The sequence below is a fragment of the Prinia subflava genome, chromosome 25 (genome assembly GCF_021018805.1).
Source record: "Prinia subflava isolate CZ2003 ecotype Zambia chromosome 25, Cam_Psub_1.2, whole genome shotgun sequence".
Taxonomy (NCBI): domain Eukaryota; kingdom Metazoa; phylum Chordata; class Aves; order Passeriformes; family Cisticolidae; genus Prinia; species Prinia subflava.
Genome location: NC_086271.1, coordinates 3,012,809 through 3,035,416, shown reverse-complemented (window position 1 = coordinate 3,035,416; position 22,608 = coordinate 3,012,809). Strand labels below are relative to the sequence as shown.

Here is a 22,608-nt window from a genome sequence, read left to right as displayed (position 1 = left end):
TCTTGAGCATCCATAGCCCTCAATCCACCAGAAAATATGCAGGCATCAAAGCATGTAAACTAAACTGCTGTAGTATAATTGAGAACCAATTTCAGGACTGGGTTTCACTTTCAAGGAAACTGGGACATGTGGAGTTGTAGCACAAGTGCACGGGAGCTGAAAATGCAGAGCAGGTCCAGCTGTTCTGTATAAACCCTGAATGGCCCTTGTTGAAATGATTATGCCTCAAAATACAATAAAATACATCTGATGAAGGAGAAAAAACAGGAACTGGTCACTTGTTCTCATCCCCTTTGTTTCCACATGTAGTTTTAAGCAAAGCCTAATTGCCTCAGGTACTCTTAAACAATTAATAAACTTAATTATCTAGAGATATGGATGCCTATTTGGATACCATATTAATAGGAGTCAGTTCTTTTCTTTCATGCTGAAGATGATCACAATCTCCTGAGTAAGGCGTTAGACCACTAGAACAAGCCTTGCACTGCAAAAATGAACAAAAATATGCAAATACAACTTAAAATGAAAAGAAACTTGCAAATGCTGCTTTATTGAATTCTTACAATAGGGAGGCACTTTTACATTAAAAAAGAAGTGTAGGTTTCATTATTAACTACCAAACCCTAAAATATTATTCCATGAAAACAAAGAGAATTAGTGTCTGTGTGACAAAGTGATTGGTTTTTCCTTTCCTTTCTGTACAATTTATTACATTGAAACAAACAAAACCTAAAAACAACCCTAAAAAACAACAGCAAGAAACCTTTTTGTTCCTGCAGGCCAGAAGCATTTAGAACATTGATGACACTTTGCTTTGTGTTCCTCATCTCTTACTTTCTGTGCTTGTTGTACGGGGCAGAGTCTGACCCAGGGGCAGTCCAGGATTAATGGGTGCCACAGAGATATTATAAATAAATGATCATGTGTTTGTTTGATGTCAGAAGTCTCAATTCAGCTCTGCCTTGCATGCAAAACCTGCTTGCTTCAGTCAAGTTATTCTTCAGCTAAGACCTGCATGCAGAGTGTGTGTGTGCTGGGATGGTGGAACAGCAGGGAAGGATGACTGCAGGAAGGGATTTCCCCTCCAAGGAGTCAGAATTCCAAGCTTGTTTTCCATGCCATCCTAGAAAAGCGACCTAGTAGCAATGGCAATGAGCCCCTGGGTGTCAGCTTCTTGCTGGGCAGACAGGGAGGCTGTACTGGGTGAAAGCTGGGAGCAAATCCTGTATTCCACTACCCGAGTGGGAAGTGAAGTCACCAACGAGTTCAGCCAAAGCGATAACACTGAAAGATGGGCTCAGATTCTGCAGCTCTAACCCCTGCATTTAACACTGGAAGAAACCTCACTGGTGTCACTCGGAGTATCCCTGGAGAAAGGCAGTCCTCCAAATGAATATTGTCACAATCCATCCTTCTGGACATACATTTCCACTTCAGTGTCTCAAGTGCAGACAGCAGAGCTGGGGTCAGGAATGGTGGCAGATAAATGTCTCTGTGCTTGATGGATGAGAGGATATATTTATACCTCACAGCAATTCTCTTGCTATTTATTTGGTTTGGGGTTAACAAAACCACCAGGTGAGCTGCACAGGGAGGCTTCTGGTGGTGTGAAAATGAGCTTGGAAGTGGAAAGAACACTCAAAGGATGTTAAAGAAATATTGGAAATGCTCAAAATCAGCACCCCTGAGGAAAGCAATATTTCTCTAATTGCCTGTTGGTTTATTAAAGTTGGCTGAGCAGAATATGGCTTTACATTCTGATGTTACTGGCAAAATTCAGGCTTTCAATGGCAGCAGAGCTCACAAATAGATCTGTTCTGCAGCTCTCTGAAGGCAAGGTTATCCTAATAAAGGGAATATGATGGATCATCAGACTGCTTACGTTGAGCAGTGCTAGATTTGATGGAAGAAGTGTTTGCTGCAATTCCTTGGTTTTACTCAGCAAATTCCAGGTTGATGTCCTGTGATGCAGAGCTTCTTCCTCCAAGCCACTTCCTCTGTTTTTCAAAATTGCCTGGGGTGTATTTTAACCCACTTTGACTGGAAATGACCTGACCTGATCCAGAACTCTTTTCAAACTCTAAAGCTGGGTTCTAAAGACAGACAAATTAAAGCTGGTCCAGTATAACCAAAACTGTTTTCAAAAACTGAGCTTCTTAAAGAAACACTTCCATTTTGAGGTTGCTTTGCCAACGTGGATACAACCTGTAAACATATTCTCAGGGAGTTTGGGATATAGATTCCAGGGTATTTTTTCCTTTACCAAAAGCACATATTACAAAACCTGTAGAGACTTTTCTTTGCATTTTATGCTTGAAAATGTTTAATAAATCTGGTTTCATTTAGATTTTACTACATTAAAATTACTTGCAGCTTGTAACTTCGTGCTGAAATATAAGACGTGAAATTCTTTCTAAACAGAAATTCCTAAACTTTCTCTCCAAGCTAAATATGTCAATGACATAGCATGAACATGGAAGATAAATCTAGCTTTAGGATTTCCCACTGATATATAAAATAATGTTTTATAAACTTTTTATCTTGATTGTCTCTTTCCAGCTGAACAGAGAGGGTTTTTTTCCTCCATTCTGTATTAAAAGGGAGAGAACCATGCAGCTGCTTATTTCCCTGGCACATCTTGCATGAAATAATGCAAGCTCCATTATGGCATGAGACTAATTACACAAATTATATCTGGAAGAAAAAATAGTTAAATTAAGATCTGAACAGTTACTGCATGATCAGAGGGCACGAGTGAGATCTGATGTCGTTGTGTTTGGAAAGGGCTTCATCCAGATCCAGCTGTCTGCTGTTGACCTTCACCTCCATGCAGCCATTGTAAAAAGCAGTCACTGGTGTAGCACCCAGAGGAACATCTGCACAGAAACACACTCAGTTCATTAGGCCAAGGCATGCAAATTCCTGTGGATCTTTCAGATCAGTCAAAACATGGGGAATACTCCACTCCCCATTCATTATTCAGTCATGGGAGAAAAGGAGCAATTTGGCAGGAAACACTTGAGTTCTTCTCCCTTTTCTTTATGATCAAGATCAAGTCAGCAAAGCTGAGAAAGGCCAGTAAAATGTTAAATATGCATTAGAAGGCTGTTTCCCATCCAGAAACTGAACTCCAGGAATGTTTTTCATAGTAGCTTTTCCTGTATTAACAACAGTGAACCAAGAGTTTGTTTCCTGGAGCCCACTGTTCTTGCTCTGAGCTACGAACAGATGTTTCTGGGCTTGGAGGTCACCAAAAGAACTGTCTTGCTTTTGCCAGGAAGCTACTCTAGATTCAAATCTGCAGCTTCTCGCTTGGGGCACCCCTGGGAACTTCACACATCTTACTGCTTCCTCACTGCTGCTTCCAGGTGAATTCTCTGTGAAAAACTCAATCTGCTCCTCATTTAGGTATTGCTTGGCTTAGGGCAGAGTCAGATCATGGATATGCTTCCAGAAACAATATGTTAAGTGCAAAATCAAGCAGGCATTGTTCTCCAGTCTTAGGGTACAACTGGCTTCTTACAAGGTAGACCTGAGGTGATGCAAACACCCTCAGCAATCAGAATGAGGGTGTTTAGGAGCTGATCTCAAAACACCCTCTCTTTTTTCAGGTGTTAATCACCCTATCCCTCCCTAGGAGATAGATTTGGCTATTTTAGGAACAAGAAACACTGTTTTCTCGTGATTTTATTTTGCTGTAAGCTGAGGTATTGCACAAAGAGTCCTGTAGAATTGTTCCCTTCTGCTTTTTCCCCCCAGTGATGAAAACACCACTGTCACAGACCCGTGGAAGTTTCATTTAACCTGGCTGTGCTAAAATAACAGGGGAATACTCCCACCACTGTTACTAGTCTGTAGAAAGGGGTATCAAAAATGGGGACTGACTGAAACGCATGAGGTTTTTGAATACAGTGCCTTGCTTTTGGGGGGATGTTGTTTGTTTGTTTTATTGTGTTAATTTGCATGTTTAAGATACCCTTTAAAACTTAAAACAGAGATGACAGAAAACTCAGATTAAGGAGCAGCAAGTAACTAATACTGGCTTCTTATCTCTTTGAGATGCCTGAATAATGCAAAGCTTTGTCAATTCCTCTGCGGCTGGCAATGTACTAAAAAAGAATCATTTAAGCATCACAAAGACGAAAAGGCCCAAGAAATGACTGGAATCTTAGTTACTGTGCCTCTGGTAAACTGCTGACTCACCTGTACTAAGTAAATACTGACTTATTCCTTGTCAATTCAGGACATGTCAGTCAAATTTGTAGCATTTTCTTAGGAATTGTGATTCATTCTCCATAAAATAATAGAGGATACAGAAAAGCTCTACCTGTAGCAACACTGTAACCATGGCAACTTTCCTCTAGCAATTTTCAAGTTTTAATTCAGGTTTTGACTATGTCTCACCTGGAGCAGTACAATTTTTCCTCTTGATTCAGCCTGAAGTCAAAGTATTTATACAGAAGTATGTGCACACTTCCTGGACAAATGTCTGAATAATGTTAACTAGAAGCTTGCTTTGAACAGAATATTTGCTGTTCCAACACATTGTCTGTCTCATAAAGATTGCCAGTCATCTCTTGTGCAGAGTTTAAATGCTGAAACCATATTCCTGGCTTCCCCTTCTGTGCTTCTGACTCTTGAATTATTTACAAATTCTTGCTTTTCCAACGTTTTTGATGCAGTTCCTCAACTGAGCCAGACGGTGGCAATTCAGAAACGTGCAATGCTCACCCAACTCAAAAATCAAGACATTTTCCAAATTCAAACCTCTAGAGGGAGAGCTATGTCCTAATGTCCAAATAACGCTACTGTTGAAAAGCTGGCTGCAGGAAACAAGAGGCACTTGAGGGGAAAAAAAACCCCACAAACCTTTCTTTTTTTAAATTGTAGGCTTTTCCTAGCATGGGTAAGGCTGAATACAATCAGGCTTGCAGAGACAATCAAATTAATGAAAAGAAACAGGCCTCACCTGGCAGGCCACCCAGGTAGGTGACAACATTTGCCATCATTGCTTGATGCAGAGCTGAGAGTTGCTCAGAATTGCTCCTATCTGTGTGTGAATCAACAGCCAGTTCAAGTTCCTGTCTGGTCACTAGGAGTCCAACCTCCACTCTTCTGGGGGTACATAACTTCTTCGATTCCAGCTGTGCAACAGTGATGTTCCCAATGGTCACAGTGATTTTCTAGACAGAAGAATGGTAGATCACCAAAGATGTCACATGTAACTTTAATGTAAATCATTATACTTGGTTCTGGTGCACTTTGTATTTGCAAGTAGAAGAAAATATTAAATACTGGTACCTTCAGCTGGAGAAGCTGATGTGTAACCATCACGTCTGATGATAAATGCCATTCTTAAAATTATAAGTGAGAATGGTTTACAGGGAATAACTCTGGCTACAGTTCTGGGGTGAAATCCTGTTTCACCTACAGTTTTAAAGGTACCCAAGTGTTCAGCACAAGTTGTTATTTTGGGGAAAAGCCTGGATTGGCCACAGTGTATAATTACGCTCTAGCTTGGGATGGCTGGTGTAGAGGGGATGTAAATGGAAACTTAAGGACAACAAAAGCTGTTTGTAATGTGGCACTACAAGATGCAGTTACTCTATACACTGCTCTGTGCATTTGGAAGGAAAGGTTAAAGAAAACATGATGTAATGGATCTGAGCTCAGATTACATAATGTAATCTCCCTGGCATGAGTGATTAGTGCTAAGTCACTGCTGCAGCAATCACTAACACAGAGGTATTTTCTGCACATACAATCTAATTTTCAAAATCTTGAGGCTACCAGCTCCACTGCAAGTGTGAGTAGCTTTTTTTTAGTTTGATTTTTCACCTGGCAGCCACTAGGAGAACTGTAAGATCACCTGTGAGTCAGAGGAGTTAGAGTCCACTATGGACAATGCAAGAGGCACTGTTTCATTAGAAACCAAGGCAAACATAACACCAGTGTCTGTGGATGGGCGAATAGTCAGAGTCACATTTATTAGCCAGTCTTCAGCACTGTCAAGATTATCTGTTTTAAAGAGAATAATTGAAATTAGTAGATGCACCTGCTGATGAAAAATTAATATGGGGTTAAAAATTAGTATTTAATCTCCTCCCTGTGTGAAAAAATTAGTGCTAATTTTTTGAATTTGTAGAAAGAACTATAATTCTGAAGAAACCCAAGCCAATACAACAAACGAACAAAAAAACCCAGCTAACTTTTAATCCTGGATCTTCAATAGTGCCCAACCTTTGCAAATAAACTTCTGAAAGTAAAGCACTCTAGAGACTGAACAGATGACACTACTCAGAATTCTCCTTCAAGCAAATTCCTAACAGAAGCTAAGGGAATCACTGGTGGATGCAGAAGTGTATAGCTTAGTTTGTGTGCCTTTTTTGTATTCTTTCTTTTATAATTTCAACAGTTCCACCACCAGTCCAACAAAAACCACAGGGATAGAAAAATACTTACTATAGTTTATCTGGAATGCTGCCATTCCAGTGCCAGGGTAGAAGGATCCTTTCTCCACTGACACTAAACAGTGTTTGCTTTGTTTTTCTTGAATAACTTCATTTACTCCTGAATGTCCCTGGTTCATCAGGTTCCAGGCCCGGATACAACCATCCAGACGAGGGTTAATCTGTAGGAGAATGACAGCATTGAGAGTTTGAGTCCAAAGTTGGCTTTAAAATGTCAATAATGAGGCATTATTTTAGATATCAGCTTATTTCTGTGTAGTCAATACCAGTCTTATCAATGCTACAGGTTACAGCAGTGATGCTGGGAGGAAACAAAGGGCAGGCATTTGGTATCTCAGCCTCCCAAAGGTATTTCCCACTTGGCTACCAGGGATCTGGACAAAAAGAGATTGCTTCCAGTTTTAAAGCTCATGTTGTGACCTAGACAAAAGGACAGCAGATTTTCTGTAGCTGAAAGAAAATAACAACTAGTAATGCTCCTTGTTCAAAGCTTTATCTTTATACCAAAGTACAAAGAAATTTCTGGGATTGCTTTTATTGGATAAAGGGATGTTATTGTATTGTTCCACAATTTTTTCTCTGCTTCACTTTTGAGCAAAAAATTTATTTTTTAAATTTATATTTTAAAAAAATCTAAACTCTCTGTTGAAATTGCCAATGAGGATGAAGGCTCCTAGACTGTAAAGAAGACAGTTGCAACAACCTGACTGTACCCATTCTTGAGGCTGGGAGACTGAAAGAATCATGGGCCTTGTTCAGCCTGGGCTGTTGTAAAACCTTGTAAAAATGAAAGCTCACTGTGCTGCCTGCACAGTGAATGCTGCACTTATTCAGAGCTTAGCAAAAGCCAGGACCAGCAAATGAATCACCCTGAAATGCACTCTCAGCAGCAGCAGTGGTGGTGATTTAGGGAATCTTAAAGCTATATTAGGAAACAGGCTACAGAATCCTCCAAGATTACACCAGAAGTGCTGTGTTTTTACAAGTGAAGACTTACTGAAGGCAGACTGAAAAGCTTCACACATTTATTTTCAAAACAGTGGTTTAAGAACCACATTTTGATTTTCTAAATGGCTTCCATGCCTAGCTTTCTCCTTCTGTGACTCCCACAAGTACAGAACAGAGCATGATCAATCAATATTAGTCTTATTATTCTTTAATTACCTGTTTGACAAGAGCACCGCCCACTCTGCGAGGTAATCCTGCAATGTAGACCTTGGTTTCCAAGAAACCCTGGGATTGTTTAAACAGAGTTCCCGGGCTGTTAATACTCATCACAGCCTCTTTAGCTATTTTTACACTGATGCTGTGTTCTAATTCTTCGACTGATATCTGGAATAAAATACAAACAATTACATATACACACACACAAAATAGAATATATTAAATACTAATCACACAAGCCCTATGAAGCATGACTAACGTTTCTTTAAATACTACCTTGTAAAAGAGTTTTAGTGACTATTTAAATTGTATTTAAACTTGATGCAGGACAGCTGTCCATATCCAGGGACATTCACAGGAGGGTAACAAACAAAATCTAACTGACATTAAAAATTTGCTGTGCTCTATAGATTGTGTAAGTGAGACAGGCTCTACATCTCAGGTGTGAAGGCTTGAAAAGCAGGATGAATTTTTGGTCTAGCAGATGTAAAACTTGCTCTAAACACAAAGTATCTAATAACTGTGTACTTGATCATGCAATCACAGTTTTGAATATTCTGCCACTTTCCTTTTCATGTTTAAAGTTAGTTATTGCTATGTTGATAGCTAGAGGTAATTATCTTTTCCTTGATTGTTAAAAGGTAGCAGAATTTCCTGATGTAAGGCTTTCCTGTGCGTTTCTTGGTTGATTTTTAAATCTGAGGTTTGAGTGCATTATTTTAAGCCTTTTAGTAGTTGCTCAGTTTCTCCCTACTTTATTTATCAGCATCTTCCCACAGTGAGTAAAAGGAATGGGAGAAGAAAACCCAACTTACTATATGCCACAGTCCATCATTAATGGCTTTGCCCCCGCTGGTGACCTTTGTTCCAAACTCATTCTTGAACTGAATCTCAATCTTTCCATCCCGGAGAGCAAGCAGGATCCATGCTGAGCTGTCCAGGGATTCTGCATACAGGATAACGCCCTCTGCGTCGTACGTCCGGAAATCAAACTCTGCTGTAAATCTGAGTTGTGAAGAAGGAATCTTGATAAGAAGACAGGAAAGGTGAAATACTGTACAGCCTAGGGTAACTCATTAGTAGGGTTAGAGAAAGGTTCACAGACAGTAACTTTTGGTGTCTCTGTATCTGAGCAGGGGTGATTTTTGCACAGTTAGTCAAAAGCAGAATGGAACATAAGCCTTGTTCACTCAAATCCAGTGGGAAGTTTTCAGGTTAACACCCTGACCTGGGATTTGAAAGAACCTTGGTGCAGTTCCCAAATTCACTCTGAGCTTTACTTGTGAAGGATATCCCAGTCCCCTGAGTAAAAAGACATGTAATATTCCTATTGCATTTCTTAGGGATGCAATGCAGACAAAATTGAAGATCTGTGATGTGGTTCAGTAAAACTGGGTTGCCAAGTGTTGTCCTGAAAGAATTACAACCTAGAAATTCACTCCTGCTTTTATATGCCATTCTCTCATTTGAGGATTTGTGGGCTGGATCTAGGTTGGATGCATGTATCAACAGCAATGTTAGGATTTATTATGCAGTGGAAGAGAGGAGAGTAAAAAACAGTCTTTGGGACTAGACGAAACAGATTAAGGGTGAAAGGAGAAAGCAAAGCATTTGGAAACTGGGGTTGCCAGGGCAGCTGTAACTCAGAACTGGGGTGGCTGTCCCTCGCAGTGCTGCTCTGTGTCCCTTAGATGGGGCTGTCCCTCGCCAGACACACCAAAAACCGCTCTGTATTTACACTTCAAACATTTCTCATCTCAGAAAGCTCTTCCAGGACAGCACTAGCGCCAGGTCAACTTGGAACAGCGGCAGAGGACAGAGTGCTCAGTATTTATGTCCATCTGTGCGGTTCTGAGGCTCTGGGGATCACCAGCTGAACAGCTGCTGCTGCTGTTACCTTCAATTGTTGGGTCACTAAGGCAGGGAACGCTGCGATTTTGGCTGCTGCAGCAAAGAAGTGCAGGAGCAATAAAGGGGTCGGTGCCACGGGCAATCGCTCTGACAGCTGTAGAGAAAATCATCCAGCTGGTGCCCTAGGCAAGGCACTGTGCTCTGTGGGTGTCCTCTGGGTGAAAGGAAGCCCAAGGAGGGGCAGGGGGCAATGGCCTGGTTTTGTTGCTCAGCAGGATGGGCAGAGCACGTCCCAGCTTCTACCCAGAGCAGGGTTGAAGCAGCAGCAACACCTGAACTAAAGTCATTCTATGTGTAACTGTATATACTGCAACTATTTTCATATACCTTCTGAATTGTATGTTGATAATTCTAAATGCCTTCCTGCTTATTCACCAGTCATTCATCATATAAAGATATCTTATCCAAGGGAGAGAGGGTGATATAATTTAGGCATGCAATGTATTCTTCCTAAACCCTCAGACATTAATGGAAACAAATGTCATTCCAATGCATATTTTTATCAGTAGCAAATGCTTACCTTGTGACATCTGGCAGTTTGAACTTTAAGTACAGAACGGGAATTCCTATAAATTGCTCTGCCAGGTAAAGCAGTTGATAATTCTTCTCAAGATTCAGTGGGATACACTCAGTAACAGACTGAAAATGGTAGAGAAAATAAGCTATTAATGCACTGTGATAGCTTATGAGGCAACTCCTGTTATTGCCTGATAGCCTTTTTATTTTTAATGTAATGGCTTGCCTCTGGGTTTTTTTTGGTTTTTTAAAACTTGAATACCTATGTACAAATGAAATGTTGTGGTTTTGCTTTTTCTTGAAACATCCATCACTTAAACTGCTGGACCATAATCCAGAGTGACACACGGATCTGGTGGATTGAAACTAGTATTTAAATATTTAGTTTTTAAATTAAGAATTCCAGTCTTCTATCAGGCACTTTTCTTTCACCAGGGATACATGACACCCACCTTCTAGGGAACTATTAAGCTCTGTTATTAAACTTCTGCAGAATCTAAACCTGCTCAGGTGTTAGAAGGGAACAGACCAGAGCTGTATCTTGGGAAGATTGTGTTAAAGAAGAATTAAAGAATCACTGTGCTTATGGACAAGTAGGAGTTTCAAAGTTTCTTTGATCAAGTTTGAATCCCTCAAAACATTCTGTGACTGTCTTCCATTCTGACTTTGCTATTCCTGATGTAGCAGTTCCATTAGATGTACAGGTGCTCTTCTGGAATTTTATGGCTACTTCATTTTATGGCTGCTGGTTTCACTAGTCTTTAGATTGAACATATTTTCAGCTGACTGAAATTTTCTTTTCCCCCAATTAAAAGGCATGAAACTAACTTCCAGATAGAGATTTAATCACTTTTGAACAACAGTACTGAAAATAAGAGCATCTTCCAACCTCATTACATCCCACCATTTCAAGCATGAGCAAAATGAAATAGAATGAGTGCCAACTGTTGTTCTTTAAATTTCAGAAAGTACAAACAAGACCTAACACACATGCTGGAACTTGTGTCAGATCCTGCAGTTCCTGCAGTTTAAGCCAAATTTCATTATACTCTGTTAGAAGTGTTTTATTGTTGTTACAAGTATTTTATTGTTGGCAGTTATCTGAGCTCATTTCTCAGACTGCCTGAACTTTTCGAAGTATACAGAGAACCACTGACAAAAAAATCCTTGGTCTTCAATCCTTGCATGCCAATTCTCTGGAGTTTCAAACTTTCTGCTCCTAAGAAGTATAAATTTTCAAAGTGATCAAGAGCAGCCAATTTTGGCTGCAGGATGTTCTCCAATGGGCAAGTATTACAGAGTGCTTTTCCTTAAGCTATGGCAGATGAGAACTGGGGAAGACAATCCAGGTTTTTTTTTCAATCCAAACAGAGTAATTCTGAAATAGCGAGCAAAAACTTTTGCACAGCCTAAGGAAAACTTGGGAACATATGGACAAAAGGAACATTCTGTCTCTGAGTAGGCTGAACAGGAATTATTTGTTTGATAGGAGAAAGCTGAGGCTTATTTTGGAAGCAGCAGGGAATAAAGATGCCTGGCTAAAGCAAGCTGCTTTTGACAGGACTCCTGGAAATGAGCATGCATGAACTGAATGGCATCCAAATCCCTGCTGCTTTGTGAGCCAAACCATAGATCAGAATCCCCAGCATTTTCTCAGAATTTTTAATCAGTTCTCAAATAGCTTCCTATTTTCCTTAATCTAAGATATCTTCTCATCAAGAAATACCCAACTTGGTGATTTTCCACATGGAATTTTCCACGGCACAGTTTTACCTCACAATTCTTCATGTCCTTAGAGAGCTTGAACCCTTTCTTGCCATCACAATAGCAGCTGTAACTTCCTGGTGAGTTCACACAGAGTTGAGCACAAATATTTTCAGCGCATTCATCAATATCTAGGAGAAATTAAAGCAGACAGAAAGATTTTTTTTTTTCATGGCATGGACTGAAAACTAACACAAATGAATGGAATAATGGACAAGAGAGGTTCTCTGGAATCATATGAATCCAAAAGGTGATTTAGTAATCTGATAGAGGCCTGGAGTGCAGGGCTGGAGACAACTTGGTCTGATTTCTGAGGCATAAGGTGGCTGAATAGTGAGAGACCTCATAAATTGCTACCACAGATGGCACAAATCCCATTCTAGGTCAGATCTCTTCCTTTCCTTGTAAGATATGATGAGAGCTCAGATTATGAAAAGTATATATGGCAAATATGTAAAGAAAGGATGTGCTTTATTAATATAAACCCCAAATAATCTCAGGGAAAAATACCTTTTAAAATAACATACAATAATCTCATAACGCCTAAGTTTCAGACAGCATCTATCTGTGGAGAACAGCCTGATTTGAGCTGTGATTTAAGCTAAATCAACTAAAAGAACTTCATTTTGTACTTAGTAGGTTGTGCAAAGTAAGTAATTTAGAAATGAAAGGCTGTTTAAAAGGCCAATGTAAATTTTACACTTCTAATATAGAAACAAAATCTCTCCTTGGCAAGAGACTCAAATGAGGGTGATTTGGGCTTTAGATTAAAGAAACTGCAACACTTATTCTGAAGCAAATGGCCCTTCTAGTGGGAATAAAAAAACAGTACCAATGCATGCATTTAAATCTGGGGGTTTTTAAGACTAAAATACTTGTTTTTTTCTGTTGCTTGGAGGAAGAGAGGTAAGGAAAAAGATAACAAACTCTGTTCTGTTCTTCATTCTAATAGTATGTATCTGTCATCATAGAGATAGCTGTGCATAAATGTATGTAAATTCAATTTTTCTAATAAGCATAATAGAGTTTAGCCACCTACAAGCAATGTGACAATGAAAAGCTCATGTCATTTAGTATTTCTGTAAGGCTACATTCCTGTCAGGCTGCACAATCCTGTCCTTAGACAGGATTTGGTGACTCATTTAATGTGGTTACAACAAGGTCTAAAAGCTTAGCAGCATAATCCTCCTGCTAGGGAGGTAAGACTTTCCCTGCTGGAATGTTGTCATGTTGCAGCCTCCTGAATCCATATTGGTTCCAGTAGAAACAAAACACTTTGGTGGGTTACATCAAATCGAATTTATCAGAAGGAAACCCTAAGAGGAGTAAGAATTAACTACTGTGAAGTTTTTCTCACTTTGGTGCATGCAGGAACAGAAAAGGGTCAGTCGTGTTTTAATCCTGCAGTAACTGGACAAAGAGCTGACACCTGGGTATGTAATCAGTGCCACTGTGCAGAGCTTTGTCACAAGAGACCTGCAGGAAAGGCCATGGAGCAACAGATCCATGGCCACCAAGAGCTGCTTTTGTGTTCTTTTGAGCATTAGTAGAAGGCATATTCTCATTTAAAATAAATGACAGTCACTGATAGATTTTTCTTAAACAGACAGTGTAGAAGATTCATCTTCGTTGTAAAACTCTAAGAGCTTTCCTGCCTGTTTACAACTGAAATTTAGTTTCTGATGTGCAGTAGACAGGAACTTTAACAAGCAGAGAGAAATAAAACATACTCTAAGACAAATATGCAAATACTTTCAACACTGGAGAAGTTATGGTCTTTGTATGAGTGGCTTCTTGCTACTTCACTGCTAGCTACCAATACTTTTCAACTTTGCTATAATCGTAATGGAACTTTGGAAATGTCTAGTTCCAGATTTTCATTTCAGGAAATAGTCTTTTGGAGCAGCTCCTTTTTTCATAGTTCTTTCTCAGGATATTTAGGAATAGTTTTATTTGACATTTGAGGTCTTTACAAAAAAAACTTTTAAAAAATCTTTAGAGAATTGCCATGCTGTCATGTAATACAGCCTGACAACCTAATAAACAATTAATTTAATAAAGAATATGAAGATTAAGAAACACGCCAGTAGATGAGGAGCTGATTTTGGTATAGCAGTGGATTAAAAAGAGGCAAAGGGAAGGGAAAGATGAAAGATATGAAAAATGGGGGGCTGGGGGCAAAGACCCACCTTCACAGTCCTTGGAAGTTGAATTATATGTGTAACCTTCTGGACATTCACACTCGTATCTCCCCTGGGTGTTTTTACAGATGGCTGTCCCACAGATGTTTGGATGTAGCACACATTCATTTATATCTAGAAACACACACAAGTTATTAAAAAACAACTCCCACTCTTGCACACCATTTTTCTTCCCGACCTTATCCAACACTGTGCAAACTGAGTGAGGCTGGCAAATCTTCCTGGTAGCTCCACCATGCTGTCACAGCAGCCCAGAGCTACAGCCAGAAAGATTTCCAGAGGGCTGTAAAAGACACTTCTGCATGCCCCCAGTGAAAATATTCTCTACTTGCCTATCTTTCCTATCCCTTCATGCCTCCTGTGGGTAACAGGGAAAGGGATGCATGTCTAGCAAGGCAGAGGGAGAAACAGGCTGCAGACCTCCCATAAACTAAACCAGACTGCATAGTAAAATCTTAGAAAAAGACATCCAGAAAGACAGGAGATAATCCAATCAGAGGTTCTTCCACGCTACAATCAATTCATGTCAGTTCTCTTTTAATTGGCTATGCTGAGAGGTGCTCAAGTCCCTCACGGTCTCTCTATCCCTCCAACCATCTTAGTGTCTGTCTTCTGTCCTGTTTCCAATTTGTCAGTGTCATTTTCCTACAATGCAGATGTGACAACAGGATTTAGGGTATAACATCAATCTTACCAAGTGTCTTTGAGACAGAAAATATCAGATCCCTGGTAGTACTTCACTGCCACTCATGAATGCAGGGATCATTCTAGTTTTCTCTGTGGGTTTGTGGAAATGGTGCTGCACAGGAAATTCTGCCAGTGGCTTGCTCGGAGTCCTGGACTTGTGGTGAGTCACAGCTGCCTTGAATTCAGATTACTTTTCTACAGTTGGTAAGTGCATTCCAAATTCCTGGTTGTTTAACTTTGTAGTTGCATGCAGTAAAATACTTGAATGCAGTTTATCAAATGATTAACACTCAAGGCACTAAAGTATATTAGTCTATTTTTATCTCTGATTACTTTTTTACCAGATTTTCCAGTATTTTTGCATGAATTAAAGAGGTTCTAACCAATTTATCTGCTTGCCCTTTTTCATAAACCCAGAGTCTTCTGTCATTCTGGCAAGTCTTTTGTGGTTATTAATTCACAAAAATATTTAGACTAAAGAAAGTGAGAATGGAAGATGGCCATCAAGTTCAGCCTCTAAAATTACCTGACAGTATCCAAAACTGTTGTCATAATTTGGTAATAAAATATGACATTATAATGGATTCTAACTATGCAGTAAGAACTGCTAATTATGTCAATACTTAGTCTTTATTTGGAACAGAATGAAGCAGGTAGGTTGTGGCCAACAGCAGACACAAGCATATACAGAAAAAATTATGCTAGATGAATCAAAGAAAAGTCTTTCTCTCCATTAAGAGACTTTTTGGATTCATTAATAGTTTCTTCTCCAAAGAATTTCAAACTGCAGAAAGAGCAGCATGGCTAATTAGGAGTGATTTGGCCTAAATCAGTGTTTACCAGAGAGAATTTCCATGGTAACAATATCAGCTATTTGCACCACTTTATATTCCTGTTTCAGTGTGCTTAATAGACACGTGAAACTGGTGAGACACCAAAATGAGCTTTACGGAGTTCCAGTAATGAAGCAGAATCTCACCTACAGCCATTCCCTCCTTCTTTCCTTGCTTCTTCATGTGGTTCATTATTTGGCTGCCCAAATAATGCCCCCAGCGTGTAAGGAATGAGCAGGCAAATTGAACCAGGACTGGATCTTTCAGAGGCACAGAGCATTTATGGAACTCTTGGATCAAACCCTTCTCTCTCTCTGGCCAGCAGGCACTGTGGTGGCATGGAAAGGGGCTCCCCCCAGGTCTCCCTACCTCCACAATCCCGTTTGTTGGAATGCATGAAGTAGCCATCTTCACACAGGCAACGGAAGCTCCCAGGGAAATTGGAACAGCGTTGGCTGCAGCCTCCATTGAGGTCTTCACATTCATTTACATCTGGGAGGAAAAGGGAATAGAACACTCTGCTGACCAGCTGCAAATACGATCAACAGCAGAAATGTAACTGTGCTTCTGAGAACCAACATCACACGGAATCGGAGGCTGTACCTTCCTCACAGTTCTCTCCTCTCCATCCTGCTTTACAGACACAGGTATACTTGGCCTGCCCATCTATGCAATCCTTATATCCATCTTTGTGGCATGGCAGGGGGCTGCACTGGTTTGAAATTTCTGTGGGGTAGAAAACATGGAAAATCCTTGTTATTTGGGTTATTTCTCCTCAAGAATCACTTCAGTCTTTCTTCTTCTCTTCCTACAGGGCCCTGTCATGACATAGGAAAGGTCTTGATGAATTATCATGAAGCACCCCCACAACGATCTTGCTACTCATTCTATCAGCAAGAATTTTTGAGTGAGTGAGAACATACAAAGCCAGCAGTACTTTTTCTTTGTCAGGCAGAAAACAACTAGAAGACAAATGACTTGCAAAGCTATTCCCTGCAAGATATGACCAGATTTGATATTATTATATGTAAAAGATACATTTCAGTTTTTAAAGAACAGTGCTCTGCCCCCATCATACTACCACAAATTTCACTAGAAAGATGAAAGTTTTAAGAATTCAAGATTAGAGAGTTGAATTTCTCTGTTCAAGTGGCCAGGCAGAGAATCTGATTATCTATTCCATTATTACAAACTGATCTGGAAAACATGTTCAGTCCTGACCATGTGCAGTGTAATTATTAAGGATTTTTTTGCCTTCTATTGCTTTCACTGTTTTTATCATAGTGTGAGATGGTTAAGGGTAAGTATCCTTATTCAAACTAACTGGAAGTTTCTTTGATATAACCAGGCTGTAGGAGGTTTAGAGAGATGTTTAAACTGTGACAAGTAGGAAATATGGTAAAAATGGCTTGCTGTGAATTTACTAGAAAAAACAAAATTCCTGCTGGACCTGTGACTGTATAGGCATAAAAACCAAACATTTGAGAAACATCCCAAGTTTCATGCTTTGTGACTTTTTGTTTGGAATTAGAGACTGTGTTCCAGATAAAATTTTGATTTTGTTTTGGTCTTTGGTTGGTTGGTGGGGTTTTGTTTGTTTGTTGGTTGGTTTTGAAATTTTCAGCTGGTAATGTAACTACGGGCCAGGGTGATAGAAAAGACAATTAACAAGAGGATCTCTTACTCTACCTGACAGAACATGACTTGCTAGAGGCAAAGGGTTTGGCATAACTGTTAAAGGTGTGGTAGAGTACAGAGGACACACGGGAATATTGCTGGGTTGGTGTAGGACACTTCTGTTTGCAGAACTCTGCCTTCCATGTCAGTTGTGTTCCTTTAACTTCAGAAAGCTAAAAGCATTCCCTTTAACAGCTTTCTCTGGAAATGCTCTGTCTCACCTCACATTTTTGGTTAATTTCTGGTTTTGATTATTGCGTTTGCCTGAGCTAAATGGTTATTTGCCTCTTTCTGTGTCCCTGTGAACTGCTTTTTCACCAGTGTGTGTTCCAGCATCAGCACTTACCCTTGACACAAGCCCTCAGGTCAGCTGGAGAGTCTGGAGTGACTGCAGCCACCCTGAACACCCCTGCTCGATGGGAGGCAAGGCAGTCTGCAAATGCAAAGCCACACAATCAGTTCAGGGTCCAAACAACTCGTTTACCCTGAAATTACACTACTTGCTGCATGGCATCTTCAAAGAGCCTGTTCTCACAGCCTGAATTGCAGAACTGGTCTGGGCATGTTAGGGATCACAGCCCAGCCTTCAGAGTGCCTCTGTGAGGATCTCAGCACACAGGACGCTCTCTGCATTATAATCAGCATAGAAATCATCCTGGTGCTAGGGACAGAAAAACTAAACCAGTATTACCCAAATGAGAGCATCACTCAATCATACACTTCAGTTGTTTAGGGGTTTTTTTGTACTTACTTAAATATCTGGGATAAAAATATTCCTGCAGAAAGAAAAGAAAAGAAAAATAAAAGCTAAGAAAAATTTCAGGCAGATAAAATGACAGCAAAATACATCACTGAATATATTCTGAAGTATATTGATATTGTAACAACAAAAGAAGAAAAAAGTTACTTTGAGTCACAGAATACAGGCCTGGTTTTCTATATAACTGTTGTTAGGGCTAAGGCAGAAGTTTATTTAATACACAAACGACTTGGTGGAGAGATTAAAATACTGCAGTGAATTGGACACTTGCAAAATGAAGACAATGTAAATAAATTGGGTGTCAAAACCACTTTGAAAATTGTCTCTTTAAAAGGGAGGATCTCGCCCAGTGTTGTTATTGGGAGCTGTGAATTCCACGTGCTTCTGTCTTTCCCTCTGCAAAGAACTACTATCTATGCCATAGATACTCATGAAATACTTACAGTTTCGGGATTATTTTCAAAGATTTCCCTGGCTTCTTCCCTATTGCATAATTCTTCAATGCATTCTCTTTCCAGATTTCCCTTCTTACTCTCTTCCATGAAAGAGTTTGCTCGGCGTTTCCTCAGCAGGAACTGAGAGGCATACTGCTGGGGTAAAACTTGGGAGAAACAGAGCAATTCTGTTACTATTGATCTCTTTTTGCAACAGCTGAAAAATGCTGTAAACACTGAGCAAATATGAGAATTTCACACAAAATTCTGAATTAAACGCTTAGTCAGGAGTTGATGTTTGCTATTGGTTTGAAAAATGCAAGCAAGAAATTCTAGGATTCTGTATGTGGGAGCTGTTTCTGATCCAAAAGTCCTTAATCATTAATCTGTGCTATTAATCCCTAATAGCATCAATGTCTGAAGCAGGATTTACATGTCATACTCAGGGCAAGATTTAATTTTTTAGATTATGGTTATTACAAAGTGAGATATGTAACCAACATGGAGATAAAAAAAGCTGATTATATTACTGGTTTCAGTGATCTACAAGTAAATATTCTGACCCTACTTAATTTATGTGAGACCAAAATGATGTCTTACAAAGTCAGGCTACCTGTTATATGTAATTAACATAAATGTCATTTTATTTTTCAGAACAGTGAAGAACAAGACAAAGGTGAAAATGATATCCTGGGAATTTCAAGGCAGACAACCTATAAATACATTCACATTTTCAAAAGGTAAAACAATTCCAGCCAGCTTTTATGTTTAAGATCCAGCATGAGTCATTACTTAATTTTCATGTATCTGGTTATTGTCATTTTAGTGACTTTTAACAAGTAGTGAACACTGAGAAATGACACTAAAAATGAAAGATATCTGCTTCAATGTTCTTTGCAGAGCACACAACACTCCAGAAACAACCCTAAATTAGATTGCCTGGTTTAATTTTGGAGATAGCTCATGATGAAGAGAAAAATGGATGAGCACAACTGGAAGAAGTCCAGTTGGTTGGGTTAAAGGGTGCAGATGACAGATGTTAACTGGAGAGCACCACACTTCCACTCCTGCCCGCCTTCCCTCACAGCCTCTGCACACAGAGCTGCCCGGCCGTGTGAGGGTGGTGACACCCGCAGGGCCAGTCAGGCGTGGTGGCCACACACATCATCCTAGCGCCACAGAAAAGGGCCATTGAAGCACACAAAGCCAACGCAGGGCTGCCTGTGACAATTCCCAGTCCCAGAGCACCCTCATGAGCCACACCAGCAGCCAGGCACCAGAGAACAGCTCCCAGTTTCTCTGCACTAACAGGAAAGAAAACAACAAAGGAAGGTGACTAGAAAGAGCAGCTAATGAGGCCCAGAGCTCGAATGGAGACAGATTTAACATTTAACTAAAGCCACACCATCCTAAACACATTAAAGGTCTCTATCAAGTGACAGGGAACGTTCTAAAGTGCTGCAACACTGGGTAATGATCTAAAGAAACCTTTGTGCTACAGGCTCCTGAGTGAATTTGACGTGGGCTGAGCTTGTAGCTACAAACTAATCTATTTGCTTTCATTCTGGTAAAACTAATCATCCTGGTAAGGCAGTAAATGAGATTTCCTGAGCATAAGGGGAATGTACCACAGCTCACCTTTACAGCACACCTCTGTCTCAGAGAGCAAGTTGCTTAGAAATGAAAATGTCAGTTAATTAGACTAAATGCTTTATTTCTCGCTAATAAGAAAGATGCAGAAAGACCATCTGTCCCGAGGCAAAAGGAGTGACAACAAAAGTAGGAAAATTATGTATTATAGCTGCTGGGTTTATTTCCATGGGAGATATCTACTCCCCCAGAGGTGTTGACATGGCTGTGGTTGCACAGGCTCTGTGGTGTAGATGAGGCCTAATTCACAGCTGACTTTAAACCATCTTGTTTTGACCTTTAGCTACACCACTGTCATTTTCACACAGTTTTACAGTAAATAAAAGACAAGACATTTCCAATTGTGTACAAACAGATGTAACACTTTATACTCCATGTCTTCAATAGAGTGAGGTAATGGGAACAAGTCTTTTCCCCTCCATCAGAGCAGTTTATCCTTCTCCCAAGTTGATTTCCTGTAACTTCTGACTTTAAATAAAACATGCAACTCAAAACAAACGCCATGGGTTTTTAGTGCAAATATTTCAATCCCCATGCACAGCAGTAGCAGTGTATTTATTCATCTGTGTATTAATTACAAAGATGATGATAGGACCTTTATTAAACACAAAAAATCCTGACTCTTGCTGCCAGTCTGATTACAGGAAACTCCAGCCCATTTCTGACCCTGCCAAACCAAGTTAACCCTTAATGCACTCGGGGTGCTGCATGTGGTGATCACCAAAGCCTTGTGCAACTCCAGAGCCTAAAAATTTCCAGAGGTGGTGTACAGCCACTGTGTCATGAATGCTTATCAAGCATCTAAAAGAGATGCTACTAAAAAAGAAAAAAAAATTGTGGGAGAGGATGAGATTATTACAGCTGTTCTGTTGTGCAGATGCAGCCATAAACCTGCTTAAAGGGGGCCACTTAAACATAACTTAGAGCTGCCTACCTAAGACCCCAGCCAAGGAAAGCAGTTGAATAAAACTGAATAAAAAGTGACACCACTGGAGGAAGAGGCACAATCTTGTTTGCACAGCTTTGTAACTCCTGACAAGCTCATCAGTGATCTTATGCAGCCAACAAAATAAAGCTAGCCACTAATATTTACCTGCACCTTCTGCAAAATGCTGATGTTTGACCAAATCCACCTGCACTGAGGCTTGCAGAAGCAACTTTATGATTATTGAATGCTATGAGCTGCATTATTAAGCTGTTTGCTTCCCCCTCTCCTCCCCTGCCATTCCAGAAATCCCTGGCACTGTTCAGAACCAGAGACAGGAAACTGGACAATATGGGCCAGTGAAATTTTGGATGAGCAGGACAGCTGATTTCCTACTGTTAAGAAAAAATGACAAGGGATGCAGTGGAGAAGATAAATTGAACCAAAAATGTGACAAAACCAGGAGAAAAGATCATTATGAAATCTTTATTAGAAGGTTTATTTTTAGGACCTGTTAAAAATGTTATAAAATGAACTTTCATCTTTTGATACTGCTCCCTTCGTAAGTCAGGAACCCCAGCACCTCGCAGAACAGTAAACATTTAGTTTCTGTTCTGCCAGTTTAATCATTAGTAAAACAGGTCAGAAACAGGCTTACTTTGAGCTGCAATTCTGCTCGTTTCAGCTACACTGTCTTCTTTCGCTGTTAAGCTCAAACACTTTTGTGTCAAAGACAGAATACTTTATTTTTTTATTTGCATGTGAGAGCAAGTAGCTTTTACCTAGACTGAGAGGTCTGAACTTACAAAGAGGGCCAGCGCCGCTTGCCCGGACACAATAAAGCCACTTTTCTGAGCAAACCGCGATCTCCCGGGCGGTGTTCTCGCAAGGGACCCAAGCTCCCCGCGCACACCCGTGGGCTGCCGCAGCAGCTCCAGAGCCGCGCACAGCCCGCAGCCCCGGCTCGGCTGCCCCGCAGCAATCGCTGCCGAACCCGCGGCACCGCGGGGCCGCACGCCCCGAGCACCGCGCCCGCCGTGCCCCCGACGGCCGGGACGGGCCGCCCGCCCCCGGCCCCGCTCCGGGCCGCCCCTCGCCCCGGCCCCGCGCCTGCCCCCGCCTCGCCTCGCCTCACTCACAGGTCGCCGCCTCGGCCAGGGCGATGGCCAGCGCCAGCAGCGGGAGGCACCGCGGCCCCATCGCTACCGGGGACTGCGCGGCTGCTGCTCCGCGGGGCCGGGCGAGGCTGTGGGGGCGGGAGGGAGGGGCAGCGGCGCGGGGGAGAGGCTGGGCCGTGGCCGGGCAGCGCTGCCCTGCGGGAGCGTCACCGGGGCGCCGGGGACAGCGCCGCGGGGGCGCGGGCGGGTCCTGCCCGGCCCGCCCCGCTGAGGGAGGCTGCGGCCGCGCACAGCGGGCGGGAGCGGAGCGCGGCAGCGCGGGGGGGCGGGCAGTGCCCGCAGCGCCCACAGCCCTCCATGACTGCAGGGTCTTCCCCACGGCTACAGGGTCGCCCGCATGCTGCAGGATCGCCCTCATGGCTGCAGGATCGCCCCATGGCTGCGGGGTCGCGCCGGCTACAAGCGCACGCCCCGATGTTTACTCCGGGACGGGGCTGG

At 41.3% G+C, this 22,608-nt stretch overlaps 1 protein-coding gene across 1 annotated transcript; it reads right to left on the bottom strand.

Moving 5' to 3' along the window:
* Positions 1-517: 517 nt before the first annotated feature.
* On the bottom strand, positions 518-22,528 carry PROS1 (protein S). Its single transcript, XM_063419411.1, has 15 exons — positions 22,132-22,528; positions 18,427-18,584; positions 17,975-17,999; positions 17,570-17,656; positions 16,150-16,272; positions 15,916-16,038; positions 14,015-14,140; positions 11,835-11,956; positions 10,066-10,184; positions 8,450-8,639; positions 7,635-7,802; positions 6,463-6,631; positions 5,870-6,018; positions 4,970-5,183; positions 518-2,876 (listed from the first exon to the last, which is right to left on the bottom strand). Exons 1-15 carry the CDS (start codon positions 22,526-22,528, stop codon positions 2,731-2,733), a joined length of 2,316 nt encoding a protein of 771 aa, XP_063275481.1. The 3' UTR covers positions 518-2,730.
* Between the last annotated feature and the right edge of the window lie 80 nt (positions 22,529-22,608).